This window comes from Mugil cephalus, chromosome 1, assembly GCF_022458985.1.
Source record: "Mugil cephalus isolate CIBA_MC_2020 chromosome 1, CIBA_Mcephalus_1.1, whole genome shotgun sequence".
NCBI classification, from domain to species: Eukaryota; Metazoa; Chordata; class Actinopteri; order Mugiliformes; family Mugilidae; genus Mugil; species Mugil cephalus.
In genome coordinates this window covers 46,214,120-46,234,752 of record NC_061770.1, presented here as the reverse complement: position 1 = coordinate 46,234,752, position 20,633 = coordinate 46,214,120, and the positions used below count along the sequence as shown (strand labels likewise).

The following is a 20,633-nucleotide window of genomic DNA, read 5'->3' as shown; positions in this document are numbered from 1 at the left end:
GTATTTGCTAAAGATAAAATAACCGTATCATATTCTGCTTTAGCTTAATTTTGACATAGTATTATCCATTTTGTCACTTTACTTTTTTTTATTTTAATGTTATGAATACAACTATATAAATTTGACAAGCAATTAGATGTTGCATTATGTGTATGTTAACATTATGTATATGAAAATTAAATGTTCTGTTGCGCTGGATACTGTTTGTTTTTAATTCTCTTAAATACATAGCCTTAGCTTAGCACTGATGTCAAATCCCTCCTCTGGCAACAGGGTAAATGCAAAACCAGATTTTAGAAATCTCAGCCGAATTTAAGAGAAGAGTACAATTCTAAAACTATAATACAACGCGGGTTTGTGCATTCACATGCATTAATACATGGATGTTAGGGGTTGAACTGACTAGTCAACTAGTCGACTCTACAGCCATGAAGCAGGAAGCCGACTATTTGAAGATGAAGCCCATACTACTGACATGCAGAATATGTAAGTCAGTATTGAAATACAACAAATGTACAACTGCACACTCATCTGAAAAGGCATCTGCTAATGCTAGCAAAGGAATAGTCCAAAACAGTAACAGGGGTAAAAAAGACTAAAAATCAACAATTTGTGGGTGAATTTCATTAATGTTATTAGACCTTTAACTTCTATAGACGGAAAAGTCTTAAGAGATATTAATATCTCATATTGTTTTTTATTGTGGTTAGGCTATCCTACCTTACAACATGCTGTGAGTACCATGGCCGATTTATATAGGCTATACATATCTGCAGCACAGTGTAGTGACAAAATCATATGTTTATGTTCATGTTTTTGTGGTCTATCAGTTAACATTATGCTGTGGTTGTAGAGCGTGTTTTTTGTCCTTTGATGTCAGTGAATCCACCATGAAAGAGATGGAGGTTATGGTAGGGTTGAGAGTTAAGTAAGAGTCGCAGAAGTGTTAGGCTCATGGTGTTTATAGTGTTGACTATGCAGACAGTATTTAAGCTTCAATTATGTTTCAGAAAATCCTTCGTAACTTCCTTTGTGCGAGATGCTACAATATGTATTCAGGTCAAGAATATGGATTTCATCGTTGCAGAGGAACATGTGTGATGTCATCACTGGTTGATGTTAATTCGACTTTCACCGCATTTTAGTTGACTAGAAAAAATCCAAAGTCATTCCACTCCTAATGGATATACATAAGTCCCATTGTCAGACAAACATAAAGTCCGTAAAGTAAATCAGTGAAGTCATTTGAGTGTGACAAAAATAATCACTTTATTCTCAGGACTCAGAAAGTTGACACCTCATCAACACATCAGTGCCTCTTATAGAATCAACAACATGTGCAAAAACAGCATTAATTAACATAGTAGGAAAGGATCAAATCTTTAAAAGAACTGTCATATATTGTTTAATGATTGACGATCTTCACAGAAGACAAAACAACCGATCAGTTATTGGAGTTGAAGTGAACGAAAAAAGTCCTGATTTCCTTGGGTGAGATGGTTACGGTGAAACCTTCATCTTGATATCTGTGACATCTTTTGTTCTCTAAAAAAAAAAGCAAGAACAACATGTTAAATATTTGAAGCTATTGAACAAAATCAGAAGACACTTCAGTCCTAATATTTGATGTTTTTACAGCGGTTTCTTACTTTCTTCTATGTTTTCTGCAGTTTTCCACTTCCACCTCTGCAGAGTGGTGATATTCCACGTTCCTGTGAGAGAACGCTCCTCCAACAATCTCACTTCTCCTATTTCCTTCAGAACATCCTGTTCACACAAAGCGCAGCCATTGAAGAATAGAAATATGAAGTATGGTCTGTTTTAAAAGTATGAAAATCCAAAATATTCCCGCAGATAGGGATTACGTTTTATCGGCACCTTTAAATTTATGGTGACTGGCTTCGAAAGCTCTGGGTCTTCTCCCTCCTCGAATAGATGCATGATTCTCAACAGGACCCGATCATAATCTGGCTCCAAGTGCAAATCCTGACCTAGATGTATGACATAAAAAAATAAATTAAAAAAAATAATAACAAGAAAAAACATTTACACAGCTGAAAGTAAAAATTGCCTGAGAAGAACCTACAGTAGTTTCAGACATTGTTTTTTCACCGCTGACCTGAATGTATGTGGCTGAGATGAACATCATGATTGGAGCTGTAGTTCCATCCGGGGATGCTGAGGCTGAGCAGGTGGAGGTTGGGCGGCAGAACAACTGGACGTAGAGGAGAATTGCTTCTTGGCTCCTTATTCTGCCAGGTCCTTCCTAAACATAGAAGAGATAAGAAAGGTTTGTCAATGTCAACTAACACAAAATACACATTGTTAAGCTCAGAGTGTTTTTTGTTCTTCGGGATGGTTCATTTCCAGCCAATAAAAACATGGACCAATCACATTTCTGTGGAGATGGCTTAGATCCAACACAAAATCATAAATGTAGCTTAACTGTTTTTCATATTTTTACCATTCCTGTTAAAACAAACAACATTTGTCACGTATAACAACAAGCACTTACGAGGCTGGTCTATGGGCATGATGACAGGTCTGTGCTGCAGCTGTATTGCCTCCCTTTGGTAGAGCTTAGAGGAGCCGCTTACGGAGCCCAGCATCATCCACAGGGTTGGCCTCACAACCGAGCTGTCATTCAGGGTCAGGTTGTAGCCAAGGTTCCAGGCCAAGTTGTTCCAAAGTCGTCGATGGAGCATGACCTGGGAACAAAACGCAAGACGTTAGACGCAAGACGGGAGAAGATGCTAAGTGAGCGTGTGTTAGCACGGAATTGTTTTGTACCTCTAGTTGTCCGTTAGCTTGGCTGGACACACCGTGAGCTCTGTCACTGAGAAGCACCAGTCTGCTGAGGTCGTCTTCAATGTAGGCTGCCCGAACCATGGGGTAGTAGTTCTACAAAATACACAAATGGATTATTCTGCATGTTCCAGTAATAATACAAATATGTTTTGCTAAGTGTGTTAAAGACGTACCCTTGCTAAAGTGTTATTAGTGAACTTTCTAAACGTCCTCTTCATCATCTGGTAGCCGTTGTCGTCCGTGAATAGAGTTTTGTTGTTCTTCAAGGAGGAGCTGGTCTTGAGGACGACCTCTGTGTTGAGATGGAGGGGGCCCAGCGAATAGGTCTGCTCCAGCCTATCACACGGCAGTCTGGACCCGAAGCACTCCGGGACCCGGGTGGTGATTGAGTAGGCGAAGTCTTTATCGCTTTCCTCTCTGGAAGATGGAACGTGTCACAGTGTGATGGTATTGACCATGATACATTGTAGCGTTAGAAGTTAAATGGTGATAATTGAAGACAAAGTGTGTTCTAATTGAACCTTGTTCCAAACAGAGTGAGACCGCGTTAGTCTTACCCACCTGTAGAAGTACTGCCTGATCTCACTGACAATCTTTCCCGGGATAATTTCCATTTCTACGGCCTTGTAGGCTCGCACAGCTGAACCGTTGGCGCTGAAGATGTAGTTATCGGAGATGGGCCCCGCTTTTGTGTCTCCGTTTGCGTCGTATTCCCAGAAATCCTGCGTCATCCTCACTCGCCTTTTTTCCTGACTACAAATGAAAAAAAAAAAAAACAAGTTAAGCCATAGGAGTAAGAAAAAGATCATGTTCAGGGGGAAGGAGGCCTAAGATCTTACAGATACGTGATGCTGTGCAGTAGATTGGTGTCCTGGTCAAACATGAGCTTGTAACAGTCGTTCAAAACAGGCAGAAGCCGCCTCCCTGTTTTCACCCAGTCCTTCACGCTGCGTCTCTCAAACGAAACCCCTTTGGCTTCATAAGTGTAGTCACACTTGGACTTTTTGGAACACGGCTTCTCTGAGTACTTAATCAAGTATTTCCTGTACTGAAGGCCTCCGAGTTCCACCATGACGAAGAGGTCGTAGGTCACATTGGACTGTGCAGACTTCTGGATCTAAACAGAGAGAGAGGGGAAGATTTTAACTAATTCACACAAGATAGGGCAAAGTAACAAGTCTAAGTGCACATTTGTTCCAATAAAATAGTTATTGTTAATTTAGAAGAAAAGGTTGTTGGAGTCTTGCTTGTTCTATAATTTAGTAAGACCTACGGCAGCTCAAGTTTGCCAAAACATGTTTTTGACTGTATTCTGTTCTCTATTTCTAGATGTATTTAGGTGTAGAAAAAAAGTTCAGCAAAGTTCTTCATTTATAGTTCAATACAAGCAAAAGCTACCTGCGCAGGGACGGGCTGTCCATTGTCATCAAAGACGGCTGCACTCGGGAAGGTTACGGTGATGTTGACGACAGTGGTGATGTTCCATGCTAAGGGGTTATAAACGATGACATGCTGTTCCAGAGCTTGATGGACACCTGAGAAGAGAAAATATATGATTCATTTACAGAGAAAGCAGCTTAATTGTTTATTTTTTGTTGGTAATCGAAAATGGTATCAAATATTAGCAGATGCTTAATATTTGATACCATTTTGAGAGTTGCTGAAGAAAATATATTATTTTTATGTGCACTGAATATAGAGCTAAGAAGTAATTAGCCTAGCTTAGCACAGAGACTGGATACAGCAGGAAAAGGCTACAAAAGCATTCAAAAAGTTAAAACTTATACACAAACAGAATGTAAAAGTGTGCATGCTAATTTACACCTTTTCTTTGGTAATGGGTGCCGAGGATGTCAATGTTATGTGGCAGCAAAACGAGCGCAGCGAGAAGCTCCTCCACTCCCATCATGGCCTGCACGAGGTGCTGCATGTACATGCTTGCTACTTTGGGAGACTCGGTCCCGGTGATGCCATCATGGTGCTGCACCTAACAAATACACACCACATCATTAAAGACTGTCTATACTTCTTTAATTATTAATTGATATATCACTGGTTTTTATTTTGTTACCTTTCAGAAGGATTAGGTTAAATATCAGGAAAAATCACCTCAGAGACAGCCCAGCGTAGAGATCTGAGCTTGTCCAGGGCCCAGTCTTTAGCCACAGGTCCGTCTGGGAAGCTGATTCGGTACCGGGTGAAAAGAGTCTCTGCTGCATACAGCTGAGAACTGGCCCGCCTTGCAACTCCTTTCAGGACGTTTCTGGAGGCGTAAAACCCCGTCCATGCCTGGTAGGGCTCTAGAAAATACACACATATATTTAATACGGTACGCACTTTCACATTTTTTTTTTTTTTTGTGTTAGGTCCTGATGTCTCACCAGTTGAATAAGGCAGGAAATCTTCACTCTCGCGGACTTCCCACACAAGATTTGATTTGTAGATGGCTTGGAAATATTCGCTTAGAGTGGCATACTGGACGGTCACCCCGAAGTATTTGCTGTTCTGGTTGATGTAGCTCATTAGAGGATCCATGTTGTTGAATTGCACAGACGAATTGTAGAACTGTTTGTCACAGCCCTGAAACCCAAGGAAGGACTTTAAAAAAGTGTGTCTCAAAATAAAAAAAATCAATTAGAGCTGACCTCCACTGTCTGTACAGACAAACCCTTTATGATGTCACTCATAGGATTTATAATGTTATATTGAGTTGTGGCTATCTTTTGGAGCCATCCCCAAGTGGCCATTTGAGGAACTGCACTTTTGAGTTGGCTTCATCTTTCGTTTTGCTACTTGAATTTCCCACTAAATGAAATTATCTCCTGTCCATTTTTTTCTCACCCATGGCCAGAGCACGTGGTTGCTCCTGAACCACGCAGCCCTCTGCTTGATGTTGTCCACCATGGTCTTGGCGTAGGCGTGTACCGTCTCCTTGGTGACGGGCAGGCTCATGTTGGGGTAGACTCCATCTTTAGGGGGGTCCGGGAACAATGCAACTCCATTCCAGTAGAAACCAGAACTGAGAAATAAGAACACAGTGAATCAATACAGAACTATTGAACATGGTGTAGGTCAGCAGAGAGTCTGAGAATGGACTACCTGTTGGAGAAGGGCAGGTAGGATGGAGTGCAGTAGCTAAACTGGTCCATAGTGTGTGTGAAGATCTCTTGCTTGGCTTTTAAAGATGGAGAACCTCGCCATACAAACTGCAGTTTCTGTATTAGAAAAAGGAGGTAAACATGTCATGGCCTTCATTCATTTTTGATTTTCCATGCAAAGCACTCATATTTAGATCAAGGCATCAACTAACACCTTGTTTTTCTGCATGCTGTCTTTGAGGTCGTAGTCGATGCGAGAAATCAGATGTGCATTGAAGCCAGCGAGGGAAAACAGGACCGGGGTGGTGGCAGAGGCTCCAAACGGATCCACGTGCCAGGAGAACTGAGGACGCACCCCGAACGTCTCGTACAGGAAACCGTGGCCCTCTGAAACAGCAGGGAGGTTCTGAGATGCTACGCGAGTCTGCAACGCTGGATCGAAGAGGGACGGAAATGTGTTGCGTTACCTGTCATCTGCAGTATCTCGTCGTCTAGGTCAGTGACAGCCTCGTCGTGCATCACTTGGCCTCCAATGATGAACTCGAGTCGACCTTCTTTCACAAGCTGTCGTACCTAGAAGGGCGACAGAATCATGCAACAGGATCTGTTTGTTTCTCATAGTCTGGCCATTAAAGAAGTCTCATGACGATTTGTTGAGACTTTATGTCAAGTCGGCACAAAGTACCGATCACGCCACCTTTGCCATGTGATCTTACTTGTTTCTTATGGGAGTCTGAGGCCACAGTATCCCACCACAGTCGAAAGAACTCCTGCTCCACTGCGATAAACCTGCGGTCTTTGAGCTTTGACAGCTCCTCAGTCACACTGGTGTACACGTTGGCTGCATAGGCGTGCATACTCTCCTGTAGTAAATACACATTTATATTTAAAATAAAGAACACGCTTATTTTGGGGCTTCCCAGTCAGATCATAGAGAAACCTACCTGAACAGTGTACACCCAGCCAACATCCATGTGACTGTGAGGGATTACAAAGGTCTGAATTGGCTCGTTTCCTTCTGAAACACCATAAGAGCAACAGCAACAAAAGCCGAACACGATAACGAATGTAAATGTCATCTTTTCAGCCCATAAAGGAGGAGAACTTCAGTCAACTTCTCCAATATTGACCCAGACTTCCTTGTTATTGTTGTGCTGCGGCATGTGACTCCTTGAGTACGGAAGCCCAGGCAGACCAAGCTGATTTCGCGTTTGATAACTCGAAAAGTCGGTGACCTTTACACCGGAAGCTATCGGTGTAAACATTGTGTAGCTGAAGGTGAGACGGACGGTATCGCCCGATGCAACCGAAAAATGTCTAAAAACACGAGAATAGTGTTGATATTTGGAGGCTTTATAACGGCCGTCGCTGCTGCGTTTTACCCCATATTTGTCTACCCTCTCGCACACAAAGAAGAGTACAGTAAGTAGACATTAAAGAGTTCAGTTTACAGTGTCTGAGAGATGGACAACATTAAAATGCGTGCTAACAGTTTTATAAGACGTTACACTTTGGTGTATTGACCCCCACGTGCCGCCTTAAAACGTTACATTTTGACTCGCGTGAGCACGAAAATTATGCCACGTGAAGTCACATTTCGACGTTTTAACACGCTGCTGAAGAATGAATGATGATGTCTAAGTGTTGTGTTTTGGTGTTAATGCGCTGTATGAAATGTTACGTACAAATTTAATATAAATATATTACATTTCACTGTTACGCAAACAATGTCACGAGACGTTACGTGTTGCCGTTTTAACACGCAAATACAACAATAACGCGTTACATTTCGTTGCTACTACGCAAACACCATTTTTAAGTGCTACATTTTTGTGTCAGTGGCCAATGGCTCCTTCAGACGTTACATTTTGAACATACACATATAATTTTCATTTTACATTTAAGTGTGACGCAAAAAATATAACGGGGCGTTACATGTTTACGTTTTAACACACATATAATAGTAACACATTAGATTTTGTTGTTAATACTTGAATACCATCTTTACATGTTACTTTTTTGTGTTACTTCGCCAATGTTGTCTTAATACAGTAACGTTACATTTTGAACATATTACAATATCTTAATGTTAGATTTAGGCGTTAAGCAAAAATTTCCAGGAGACGTTACATTTTCAGAATGCATTTATTGTCCTTATACAGTACAGTGATAGGTATGTTGACGTTTTAACACTCTAATATCGTCTTTGGACGGTACATTTTGGTGTTACCATACAGTGACCTCCTAAAGTAGTTACAGGATTCATAACTATTGTTGCTGTTGCTGAGATGCTACTGTATCACAATATAATGACAGAGATGTTACAGAAGGAGTAAATTATGACAGGCAAAGCTTTACTCAATGTGCATGAAACAAACGAGTTCGGCTGTAGGCTGTAGATGGCAATGTTATACTTTGGCTGTTCTGCTACAAGTCCAGAAAATGTAAGTTTTTGAAAACACAACTCATAATACATGTAAATTATTTCACTTGTGGTGTACACACTTGTAAAGCAGCGACTATGTCCTACGACCTATGTCATACAGGGGAAGACATTCAACCTCTTCAGAAGTTCAAATCTGTTCCCCCCAAATGTGACCAAAGTTTAAGGCGTTGTTCACCTACTCGTCCAAGCAAGCCACAGGAGCTTGATCACCCACAGCCTTCCCTTTTTTTTCCATTATTTCAAAACCACTAATTTGCAGTTAAACAAATGGCTAGGATTATTCACGAAACAGTCGTGCTTCCAACAAAGTTGAGTCACAGTTGGTGCAGGAAGATGAAAAGCTATATCAGGGTATACATTATTGATTATTGTTACTTCCGTTGTTACTGACAAAGCGGACACAAGAGAGCAAAACAGGGCTAATTACTAGCTGCAATGTAAAAAAAATGTAACTGAGTTTGTTCACAAAAAAATGCTAAATATATTTGCCTGACATGCCGTAACTTTTCTGTCTTTGCTAGGAGACGTGCAAAAGATGAACCGGGCAGGTATCAACCAGGCAGCTGTGCAGCCTGTGGGTAAGTGCACTTAGCAGATTTGAGCAGGTTTAATTCAGTAGAGATAATTGTGCAAACGCCAAGCTGACACCAAGCTGATGGTCTGTTGTTTGCCAGTGTCGAGCAGTAGTTAAGCGTATGTCTTACACCTTTGCCTCTTGTTGAATGTTGTGGTCATGTGTCATGTGCGCATGTTGACACTTTATGTCTTATTTCCGTCTGAAGGAGTGAAGGTTTGGTCTGATCCATTCAAGTCTTCAGGCAAATGATGACCACCAGATGACCATTCACTGATTCCAGACACTGATGAAGACTCTAAGAGGACAATGTTTTTTGCTTTTTGATATGTGCTTGGTGTGTATGATATGTCCGTTTTGTTGAGTGATGCCTTACCCCTTCAATAAAGTTCTAAGAACGTAACCTTAAAGGGATTTTTTATGTATTGCCTTAAATCTTCAAATCGAATGACATGCTGGTCTTTGTCCACACGGGGGCGCACCACGCCTGTCTGTTGTCACAAAAGGCTCTGGCCCGTTTAAAATGTTTTGTTTGTGCGTCTTAGATATTTTGGAAAAACCTTTGTATTTCCAAAAGTCTCACTCTGGTATGCAGCCTGTAGGAAATTATAATAAAAGCACAGCGGTTTGTGTACCCATTTCATTCACAAGAATTTAATTAGATGTTTTATTTTGATTTAGTTGATGTGGGAGTCATGAAATGGGTTCAGCAGATGAGGGACAATGTCCAGTGAAGTGCGGCGTTATCCTTGGAAATGGAAGCAATGGACGCAGAGTTATTCCAGCACACATCTCTATATATTATCATTTCGCTGTCAGGCGCAGGCTTTAACTGTTGCGTGGCTGCTTAAATGGCATGTGGCTCCTTTGCCCCGTGGGCTGGAAGGACGAGGGCAGAACTCCACCATCGCCTTGTTCAGAATCCCATTCGACGTGATCCAGACTCCCTTTATGAGTCCACAGCTGCTGTAAAAGCAGAGAATTCCAAAACTACCATTTTTTTCCCCTGTACTTTTGTGGTTTCCTGACATTGACCAGCATCCCCTTTCAGAATTTGGTCCATCAAAGTCCTTTTGGAGGAAAGATAGATTAAGAAAGACCTAAAGCATGTGTTTATGGTCCTTCAGAGATGGTGCATTTTTAAAGTTACCCTTAAATCTTTCACAGTCCTCAACACAGCCTGTACTTTCGGGCTTTTAGGAGCGTTCTCGAGGCCCGTTGCCAGCAAAGCTGACTGCTCAGGCCAGCAACGGCCACTCTCCTTCACAACCCCCCAATCAACAAGCCCCATTGTTTATGAGAGGTTGTTATTGTTGGGCTGCATTCAGAAACAAGAGAAAACTCAAGAGCCCGGCTGTGCAGAGGCGTCCAAAGTAAAGAGAGCAAGGGGTGAGGGGGGGTGGTTAAGGAGAAACGAAAAGCAAAAATTCCTCTCATTCCCCGCTGGTGTTTTCCAGATTCCTCAAGCGACAGCTTCTCGCCTGTGTGAGTGAAGTAAGCTACCAGAGGGGAAATTGAAGCGAACGGCGAGAGGAAGAGAACCACATTCTTGAGGGGACGCGTCACCTACACACAGAATAGAAAGACACTCAATCTGTGTTAACTTTGCCTGACAGTGTGTAACAGGTTGTGCAGCCTGGCCCTCAGCATTTTAGCCGCCGTGACACTGACGTTTCATTCCAAACCCGAACCCTCAGGTCTGCACCGAGGTTTTATGGCTCTGTGTTGTCGAGTCCTCTTTATGTGGCCCTCGTCCCATTCAGCAGGAGATGTAGATAGACACCCATCTCTATAAAACGTTCAATAGGGTCGCAGCACGCTATAAACCAACATGAACTCAACAATGTCGCCTCCGCTGCACTTTTACTATCCTGCTATTAACCCATCACACAAATCTCTCCCGGCTATTGAGGAGGATGTGGAAAGTGGTGGCACGTCGCCGGGCGTTCAAGAGCAGCAGATAATTGGCAAAGGTTTCTTGCTAATTGCTATGGGAACAAGGGTCGACCAGCAGGCCACGGGGTTGCAGAAGGGATGGGATGGTGTGTTCAATGCAAGCAGTGCAAACGCCTCGCTCGAACTGTGTCAAGTGTGGAAAATAGAAACAGAAAAACAAGAAGTTCAGAGAGCTTTAAGAGCCTTTTAATAACACGCTTCACGACAGAACGGCCGCATTTCTGTTTCAGGAAGTGTTACAGTTCTCTAGGACTTTTTTCCCCTTTCTTCTTTTATATGCTCGTAAACAATAACATGCATTCCCTCCATCAGATAAAGTGTTTATATATTCACATTAATAACTCTGAGGAAGTGATTTAGTTTCTTTTTTTTTTTTTGGCTTTTATGAATCATTGTGGTCCTCTCAAGAAGAAAAAGGCCACAACTACAATCAGACGATTCAGTCAAGCTTTAAAAGGTTGCACCTGTCAACTAAATTAAAGTAAAATAGCGTAACTAGCTTTGAATTAGCCCTTTATTTCTAAGTTGAATGGTATAACACGTTTATTTAGAGGAAATTCAGCATTGAAACATTCATGTTTCTGAAATTATGAATCCTATCTTGATCCACACACTTTTAGCCTAGCGCCACATGTGGTTGACATTTGTAATTGCATGAAATTTGATACACGTACAGATTTTTTTACTATTTTTTTCCCCCACACAGAGAAAAAGTCCCGCCATATTTCTCTGCCTAAAGGTGCGGCCGTATTTCTACAGAAGCCCAGTATCGGCAAACAATGACATTCCCTATCTTTCATGGAGCCTTAGCTATATTTGTACAGACTGAATAACTAATCCAATAGTATCTACCGCACTGTGTGGCTACTTAATGCAGACGATGACATGAATTTGGAAGGAGCTACTAACAGCCGGCATAGGTTCTGCTACACGCTACAAAAGGCACGAATGGACAAAGGGTTTTAAGTTGGCTGCAATCGGCAAACTCACCACTAGGTGTCACTAAATGCAACACACTGATCCTTTAAATACTAATTTCACCAATTTGGCATTTTTAAGGTGTCAAAGTTGATCAAAACAAGGAGAGATTCAGTATCTTCTCATTAATGCATACTGCACATTATGCACAATTCAGTTTATGTCAGTTCATCGAGTTGTACAGAATTGTATGTGTCATGCTAGTAGCAGCTAATGTAGTCTTGAGGCTCCTGTCTGAAGGAGAGTTAAGGATGTGACTACAGAGGTGTAATAAATTATGTTCTTGCTGACTCCACACGCATAGATGTTTTTTTTGTTTTTTGTTTTTTTAATTTCCAGCTCTTTGAAAAGCCCAGATGCATTTTACACACAGTGTGCAGGGGTACGAGGTATATAACAGTTTGTGTTCTGTGTCTGAATAACACAGTACGTTAACAGCTAAAAGGAAATTTGCAAGTAGCATTCTCCCAAGTTATGACTTGAAAATAAATTCTACCCGAGAGCAAGCACACCCACCGAGTTGTCAGTCAAAACCAGTCCACACATCACTTCTCAAATACACTTCTTAGCCTTGTAAAGCAATGTACCAAAGCGCCGTCCACATTCTTGGGTCAGCAGGCGCACGGCTGTGGAAACAGATAGTGGAAGTCTGAAGCAATGTCTAGGAAAAAAAAAAGGCACTGGTCAGACTCTCAGCAGGCAAACAAGGCAAACTGCCCCACTGACAGCGTGGTCTGGAGCGAGCCAGCGTACATTCACTGTGTGTCATTCAGGAAAGAAAGCGAAGAAGTTCAACTAAGAGGAACCCAATGTCCCCTGGAGACTAAACTGTGGTTGTGGAATTGCCTGGAAGTCCAAACATTGTGTGTGTGCTCTTGTATTATGTTCATTTTTGCCTGGAGCAGCACCGCAAATAGATAATTATGGTTTGTTTTAGGCTGCATCTCCATTGCCCAGTCGTGAAGGCATTGCAGTTCATTGCTGTGGTTTGTCAGTTCTTAGTCGGCGGAGGGGTGTGCATGGAGAGCCAATGGTGAAGGACACATGATGCAATGACGGTTTGTCTGTTCTCTCCCTCGTGTTGGTTTGCTGTAATTTTGACTCATGCAGGAACCTACAGTTATAAACAGGCTCCAAAGCCATTTGGCCACCCGGCAACGCACGTGTGAAAACATGTCATGTGGCTTTTGCCCCTTAAAACTCTGTTATTAGCTGGAATCATGAAAAACATTCATCCGCTAATTAACACTTTCATTTGTAACACAGCAATTTTCACAATATTCAGAGTAGTAATTATTCTTGTTTCTGACTTTAATGTTCTTGAGCAATCAAAGAACTTTTGCTGATGTAAAAGGTTAGAAACATGTCTAAATACGTTTGTCCAGAGGGAATGAAACCGCTAACAGATGAATTCTCTTACGTTTTATGTTCAGATTCTTGGTTCCCAGAGGATGAATCCTAGTAATACTCATGTTATCAGCTACAAGTAAACATTTTCATTTTGAATTCAGAACTTATCATATGAGGTTTCTCGTGTGCCCACAAGCACCGAATTGTGTCCAGATATTCATGGTTCCCGGGTGATAAATCCTCAACAACTAGCTAACATTTTGCCTTAAAATACAGAATTCATCTCGAATATATTAGCAGAAAATGTTGTCCAGATGTTACTGTTCTCCAGATGTTGAGTCCTTCATCATCCTTTTTTTTAACAGGTTAATTCTTTCATTTATAATTTAGAACATCTCCTCTACAAAGGGGACATTCATGGTTTCCCAGAAACACTAGTGAGACACATATAATCAGCCACAAGTTAACATTTTCACTTCATTTCATCATTTGTAGTGACATGACACTCATGGTTCCCTGGTCATGAATCCTCTTGATCCTCTATGTATGTTGAGACATACCTCAACAACTATCAAGGGTAAGGCCATAAGCCTCAATTGTGCTCTTTTGCTGACCAGCAAATGTTAGGATTCACAGAGTTGCTAGCGTGGCGCAGATCGTTTTTCTTCAGACCGCTTTGCAATTTAAAGAATCAAGAAAATAAAAATACACAATAAAACAAAGTATATGTAGCATGTTTATTCTTTTTTAAACTTCAAGTGCATAAAAAATAAATCTTGCGGTATTTGGATTACCATAAGTTGCCGATGGAAAAAAAGAAATCAAAGTGTGGCTGAAAACTGGGCTTTGTGGAAAAAAGCTGCCATTACGGTAATGATGTCACACCGCCGCTGTCGGCTGCAGCTTGGGGGGCGACACAAGACCGGGAGCCCCAGGAAGAGAGAGCTGATTGGAGGAATTTTGTCGGGAAGTTCTTCCAGACAAAAGCATAACTTCAATAGCTCAAACCATTGTGAGTTACGGTAATTCAAATACCCAAAATTTTAATGGATTGCTTTCGATTTGTTCGGTTTTGAAAGGGTTAAGGATGTTGGCCTCCGGCAGAAAATCAAGCAACATATCCAATTATATTTGGACAAATAACCAAGACGACCCCACAGAAACATCAAATGTTCTAAAGTGTATTTATGGTGGAACACAAGGGGGTCTTATTTCTTCACAGTTCTGCAGCCAGCCAGTGAATGTGATTTAGCAACACCTCAAATGAGGTAAGTAGGAAATTCTCAAATGTGGCTCAGAGTGTGCCAGAAGCCTGTCGCTTGGCTCCTGTCCACAAATGAATCTTTAGAGGAAATGTTTAAGCAATTAGTTGGCGTTTAAGGTTGGAAAAAAAAAAGTTAATATTTCCTCCTCTCTCTTCTATATTCTTTAAATGGAGAGGAAAATCTTTGTTATGGACAGACCTCATCGCGGAGGCCATCTTTTCCCCTTTAACGTGTCGCCCCGTGTTCCATTTGATTCTGCGGTGGCAGAACGTTCAAAACCGCAATTACATTTAAGTGTGAGCTGTCTGATTAACAGGCAGCCGCGCGCACGCACAGTCCCCCGACTGAAATTACTTACTGTCACCCGCCCTAAACACACACCATTACGGCCTCGCAGCCGGCGCGCGTGCTATGGCTCGGACGTCAGTCATGGCATAGAGCAGGTTTCCGTTTTTACAGTCCCGTTCTAATCTTCAAAATTTCTTATGCACTAAAACAGCAGGGCGCCTGTTGATTTAGGCAAGGTTACTGACAAAGGGAGCCAGAGCTGTAAGCAATCACGCTGTTCTTCCAAACCCTTTCGAAAGGCTAAGAAAAGAGGAGAGGGGAAGGCGAGGGAGAGTGATTTATAAGGCACCTTAACACTTGACACATTCATTCGCGAAAATAAGTCTGTAGCCTATCAAAGCCATCGCTTACATTAAAAAAAAAAAACTCAGTGGAAAGCTCCTTTAAACCGCATCCTTTATACTCTGCGGGCCAGTTTTCATTCATATTTCCTGGCACGGCACTTCACTCCCCGCTCAATCTGAGGGACTACATCAAAATAAACAGCTAAAACCCCCGAGACGGCATTTAAAGATTATATTGAGAACAATACAGAAGGTATGCAATTTCACAGTGCTGTTTAACAGCTTGTAATTCAATAAAGATTGATAAAAATGTAATATTATGATCTAATGTGACACGGCGGGCCTTGTTTTAGTTGGACCCGACGCGCCGCGGTGACTGGATGACTCATATGGTGTTGAAAATATTCACACTGCCCCGCTGCTTACACTCAGCTACGAGGATTAGCGCTTTACACGCGGAGCTAATTAATTCAGTCAGGGGAAGACTTGAATAGATTTGATGGATATTAAGCGTCCGGAGCGGCGGGTCGTATTTGGAGCGGCGCGAGTGGCGTGTGGGTGAGCGGACGAGATGTGCCCCTGTGTTCCCCGCGGATTTTCATTAGGGCCTTGTGGATGACAACGGAATATATGACTTGGCTCCGAATGGGAATTCTGGGAAAGTCATGGAATTTTGGACGCCTTGACGGAACACAGGCTGTCTGCTCTTGGCTCGTTCCCGCACTGAGGAGGAGGAGGAGGAGGAGGAGTACTTCTGCAGTGTGTGTCTGTATCTGTGTGTGTGTGTGTGTGTGTGTGTGTGTGGCGGGGGGGTGGGCCTTAAGGACATCCTTTGGGAGCTGACCCAGAACAATGACAGGTTTACAGCACCAGGCAGGGAGACTCACATGTGGCTAAAACCAAACCGGGATCTCTCAGAGCGCTAGAGCAGATCTGACGAACCCGATCATCCTGATTATTCTGCAGTCGTATCTACTGTATCTGTTCAACGCATCTACCGTCCTTCACGTGGTTTTAAAATCCATACATATAAGGACTAACTCCCGTCTTGTGTAACCTTTTTTTTTTTTTTTGTTTGACTCTTCCAATAGGGACCAAAATCATCCAGTTCGGTGTTCTGTGCGCAGCTGGTCCTTTTTCACGCCAGCAACAAAGTTAATAAATGTCACGGTTATTCCAATAATCATCCTGCAAACTTCTGCTTCTGCAACACATTTAAGTGTTTTATTGCACAACTTACACTGACTTTCTGATTCACATCGCGCCGTGCGGAGGTTTTAGATCGAAGACTTGATTGGAGATGATTCCGACTCCTGCGAGGCCTGACTCCCCGAAGCCTCGTCTTCGCTCTTGGGCGGCAACACTGGAGTCTCAGGTTTTGACCTGGTGAAACCCTGGAACAATAAAACACAACATTATTTACACAGCTGCGAAAAGAAAATGTTTCGATGTGATGTTGTTTTATCGTTCAGGATTGAGAGACCTGAGAGACTTGCAGTTGACTTTGACCCTGCCCTAAAGGCCCAGAGACTGGAGGCTCTCTGCTCACAGTCTGACATTAAACTTGACTGGGCCCTGCCTTGAAGGAGGTCGTTGATTGATGGGGTCGCGACTTGGTTTGAGCAGGTTTGAAAAGACATCTCACTTCAACGTCCCTCAAATAATTCCAGGATTTAACTGGAGTCACTTTCAGAATAAAGTTGGCCTTAATTGCTTGTGACTAGCCAACGACTAGCCCTCGCCGTGTTACGACTACCCTGGTGTGTTATACAGAACAATCTGAGATGTCGTTTTTGAGAACTGGTTTCTGGGAAAAGTGCAGGGCTGCTGAAATAAATCCTAGTTTTGGCAAAGGACTGGACAAACCATCTATCACTGTCCAAACCTTTGTGGGTCCATCACCAGGGACGTCTCGATCAATTTTTATTTGCCCCTTGATTGGATCCCGATCAGAGTTTCCTAGTGAGACCGTTTTAACCCTTTAGAACTGAACGTGACGTATGTGACACGCTTGTGGTGGTTGTGCTTGTGGTTTTTTAGTTACCGTAACTCACAGTGGTTTGCGCTACTGACAAAATTCAAAGCTTGGCTGAACGCTGGGAAGTTGTGCTTTTGTCTGGAAGACCTTCGTGACATCTCAAGGGTATAACTAGCTAATTCAAGGGTATAACTACCAACAAATTCCTCCAAACAACTCTCTCTTGGCCCCCCAACCTGCAGCCAACGGTGGTGCGTCATCATTACCGTAATGGCAGCTTCTTTTTTGCAGAAAGCACAACTTCCCAGTGTTCAGCCACACTTTGAATTTTGTCCATTGGTGAGTTACGGTAATTGAAATACTGCAAGCTTTCCACAGGCCGATGTTTAGGTCCTAAAGGGTTAAGGGTTAAAGGTTAAACTGGTGTTGTCTACTACAGAAATGTTCTGGTTGTCCAGTGTTTGTCATTGTTTCGGTGCATCCTTTGCATGAGTGTGCTCCACGTATACTGTTTTGTGATTTTTTTGTAGTAGCTTAATCAAGCTGGTAGCATTGAATGATCATCTACTACCAACTACCTCATCAAACATCTGCAATGCACAATTTACAAATTGCAGTTTCCAGACTAAAGTACTTAAAAACAGCACACATGTTTAGTCAGGTGATTTGGGTTCTTCTCCTTCTTCTTGGATCTTTGGTAGCTTTGACGGTATCTAGCTGTTTTAAAACAGAAGAAGATGTTTGGAAGCTACGCTGACGTTGCTTTGGTTTATGGCAGGTCACAAAAACAAATAACTACTTTCTGAAATGCGTGGTTTGGCCGCAGCGCCGATCTCCCAATACTGATGAGGACTTTCCTAGTCACCAGCACATACAGTAGCTGGAAGAAATGCGAGATGGATGGTCGTGTGAGCTTGTGTTTGCACAAATCCTGCAAAAATCCATCTATAAGTGATGTTATGACAAGACTTCAGACATAATTTTAGACTTTAGCCTTGCCTCTCATTCATTTTGACTTAGCTTGGGCTGCTCTTTGCAAAACTTCAGACTTCACTTGGATGCGTCGCCGATGAATTACGTCTTGACTTGACACTTGCTCTTCCAAAATTTTAGACTTGAACTTTCTACCGAACCTGAGACTTCATTTGTTCCAAATGACTTTGCACCCGCTTCACTCTGACTAGTCTGTAATGACTCAACTTGAAGCTTGACTTGATTTACCCTCAGAAGGAATCTGTGATTGCTCGTCATGTTTTCATAATATCCCAGCTGCCGAGGACGGCTTCATAAATTTTAATTTGAGATTGTGGAAATCCTATTATTGTATCCCTTCAAATTGCCTTAAAGCCTTGGAAAGGATTTTCTTTCCAGAACTGCTGAAGAACTTCATTATTTCCTTCATTTGTTCGCCTCTACGTGCAACGGAGGGTCGAAAATAAACCTTGGTCATGTCATGTGCATAACCCTAAACCTAACCACAGGATTAAATAGCACCCATATGTCCTGATGTCAGTAGGAAATTTGCAGAAACGATTGAATTGCATGCGTTAACCTCATCCTCATATTCTGTCCAAAGGGTATACTTCTGCTATTTAATGCCGTCCTCAGAAGAAAGCCACCCCGAGATGAAAGCAGAGTCATATCCCACCTGAGCTACAAATGATCTCTCCCTTTGGGCTATGAGCTTACTTTGTGGTCTCCCTTTTCCCTGCTCTCCTCATCCATCCATCCCTCCGTTTGAGCTCCATTGAGGGAGAGAAACAAACCACATGTTTCAGGGAGGAATCCTGAACGGGCAGCATCCCAGACCAGAGTACCTCCAGCTCTCCTGCCCCCTGGCATCACTTAGCTCTACCCTGTCATTAAGGACAAGGTTGGATGATTTGTGTTGGAACGCAGCCCTTCATTTGAGCAGGATGGGTGCAGAGGGGGAGAGACAGGAAGAGAAAAAGGGGGGACAGAAGAATGATGTCACCACAGGTCTGGACTGGAAGTGGGTCGGGACCTGCGGTGGCAGGATCGGTGTTGCCTTTGGGCTTCACTGCAGGAAAAGACTCTGCATGTGTCTGTGCGGACGGAGACGGAATATAGTGATGTGTGCAATAGAGTATTCGATCTGTATCTGGATGAGTAAATATGTCTTCTCTCTTTGGTTTCGTTTGGTGGGCACGCAAGCGAGTGCATGAAACTTGCAGTGTGTGTGTGTGTGTGTGTGGGTTTGGTAGTCCGTGTGTGCGAAGGCATGTGGTCGGAAAAGTATAGGCTGTTTTATGTTGCGTTCGGCCTTTGTTTCAGTGTTTCTTTAGTGGGTGGATGGTTGAATGAATCATTTGGATCGAGGCTGAGGTATCAGAAGGAGCGGTTTGGCTCAGAGGGGAAAAAGGGGGAGACATGAGAGAAGGAAAACCAACTTGTACTTGTGGCTTCTGGATTCCTAATGCACACTACTGCACAGTGATGCCTTTCTGCCTGCTGCTACCTACAGTAAGCAGTGTGGAACGTATCACATTGACCACAGACAGCGAGGACTGAAACTAATTACCCATTTCTGTACAAGTATAGCGGTTAGCGACTTTAAATTTACTCAATCTTACAGGATAATTCCGGTTTTATTTTTCTAGTCGTGGCTTCATGCTCCAGTGAGTGATAACAACCTTGTACTCATCAAGTTAATTAGTGAAATTTGGAAACAAAGAAGAAAAACATTTGACTAAATTTGGTCAACTTACGGATACACATTTGAATCTGCTCCACCACGTTGACAGATTAGTCTGGTCTCTTGACATGAAACAGCCACTTGCTGGCTGTTTAAAGCAGCGAGTACAATGAGCACCATGGGAGGACTACAGGGACTACAGCGATGTGGCAACAAGAGACCGTGGAATGTTAATGAAATTCACTAAGTTGTAAGGATGACAGGCGTAAAAAAAAAAAAACTTTAGTGACGTAAAACGGGCAGGTACCGGGTTGGGAGTAATCCAACCAGCAATCCAGCAATCCAACTTTGTGGTTACTCAATAGCACTTGTGTAGTCGGACTCGATTCTTATCAGAAAGTGAGCGGTAACGCACAATTTGGATTTCATTATGGGGCACGGCTCAACAGAGAAAAAATACCTCCATACGCATTTGGATGGTTCAACAACAATCAAAGCAATAAAGAATGTGACAAAATGCTTCACGACAACTGCATTAATCGCTGTTCGTCCTTTAATGTTAATTGACCTTTTGCGAAACCCCACCCCCAAACAGTCATTGTCCAATCGTGCACCCTAGTAATCATTACTGTGTAAATAAGGTCTGTCAAGGTGCCGACCTCCAACAAGCACAGTGGGGAAGTAGTGTGTTTGTGGCGTATGACACAAGTCAGACACAAGGTTCTTCCCGAAGCTGAAAACATAACAGGAGCGGTGTCTTAAGTGGATCAAACTGTGTGGACGGCCCCACTCCCAGCTATGTCTCAAGAAAATAAACAACATGGCTAGAATGAGCTAAAGCCATAGCAATAGCTAGCTAGTTAAATGTCAAGCTAGCAAGACTAGATGAGCA

At 42.5% G+C, this 20,633-nt stretch overlaps 2 protein-coding genes across 2 annotated transcripts; one reads left to right on the top strand and one right to left on the bottom strand.

The window, feature by feature from the left end:
- Nucleotides 1-1,244: 1,244 nt before the first annotated feature.
- On the bottom strand, nucleotides 1,245-7,093 carry man2b2 (mannosidase, alpha, class 2B, member 2). The gene is made up of 19 exons (XM_047592258.1): nucleotides 6,851-7,093; nucleotides 6,623-6,769; nucleotides 6,374-6,479; nucleotides 6,121-6,293; nucleotides 5,908-6,023; nucleotides 5,650-5,827; nucleotides 5,190-5,388; nucleotides 4,918-5,108; nucleotides 4,633-4,795; nucleotides 4,207-4,343; nucleotides 3,648-3,925; nucleotides 3,370-3,561; nucleotides 2,982-3,225; nucleotides 2,791-2,901; nucleotides 2,516-2,708; nucleotides 2,120-2,266; nucleotides 1,879-1,991; nucleotides 1,650-1,767; nucleotides 1,245-1,545 (listed from the first exon to the last, which is right to left on the bottom strand). The coding sequence occupies exons 1-19, from the start codon at nucleotides 6,983-6,985 to the stop codon at nucleotides 1,445-1,447; spliced, it is 3,042 nt and encodes a 1,013-aa protein (XP_047448214.1). The 5' UTR covers nucleotides 6,986-7,093; the 3' UTR covers nucleotides 1,245-1,444.
- A 46-nt stretch (nucleotides 7,094-7,139) lies between these two features.
- Nucleotides 7,140-9,329, top strand: smim20 (small integral membrane protein 20). Its single transcript, XM_047604443.1, has 3 exons — nucleotides 7,140-7,328; nucleotides 8,874-8,930; nucleotides 9,135-9,329. Exons 1-3 carry the CDS (start codon nucleotides 7,220-7,222, stop codon nucleotides 9,176-9,178), a joined length of 210 nt encoding a protein of 69 aa, XP_047460399.1. The 5' UTR covers nucleotides 7,140-7,219; the 3' UTR covers nucleotides 9,179-9,329.
- The last annotated feature ends 11,304 nt before the right edge of the window (nucleotides 9,330-20,633 follow it).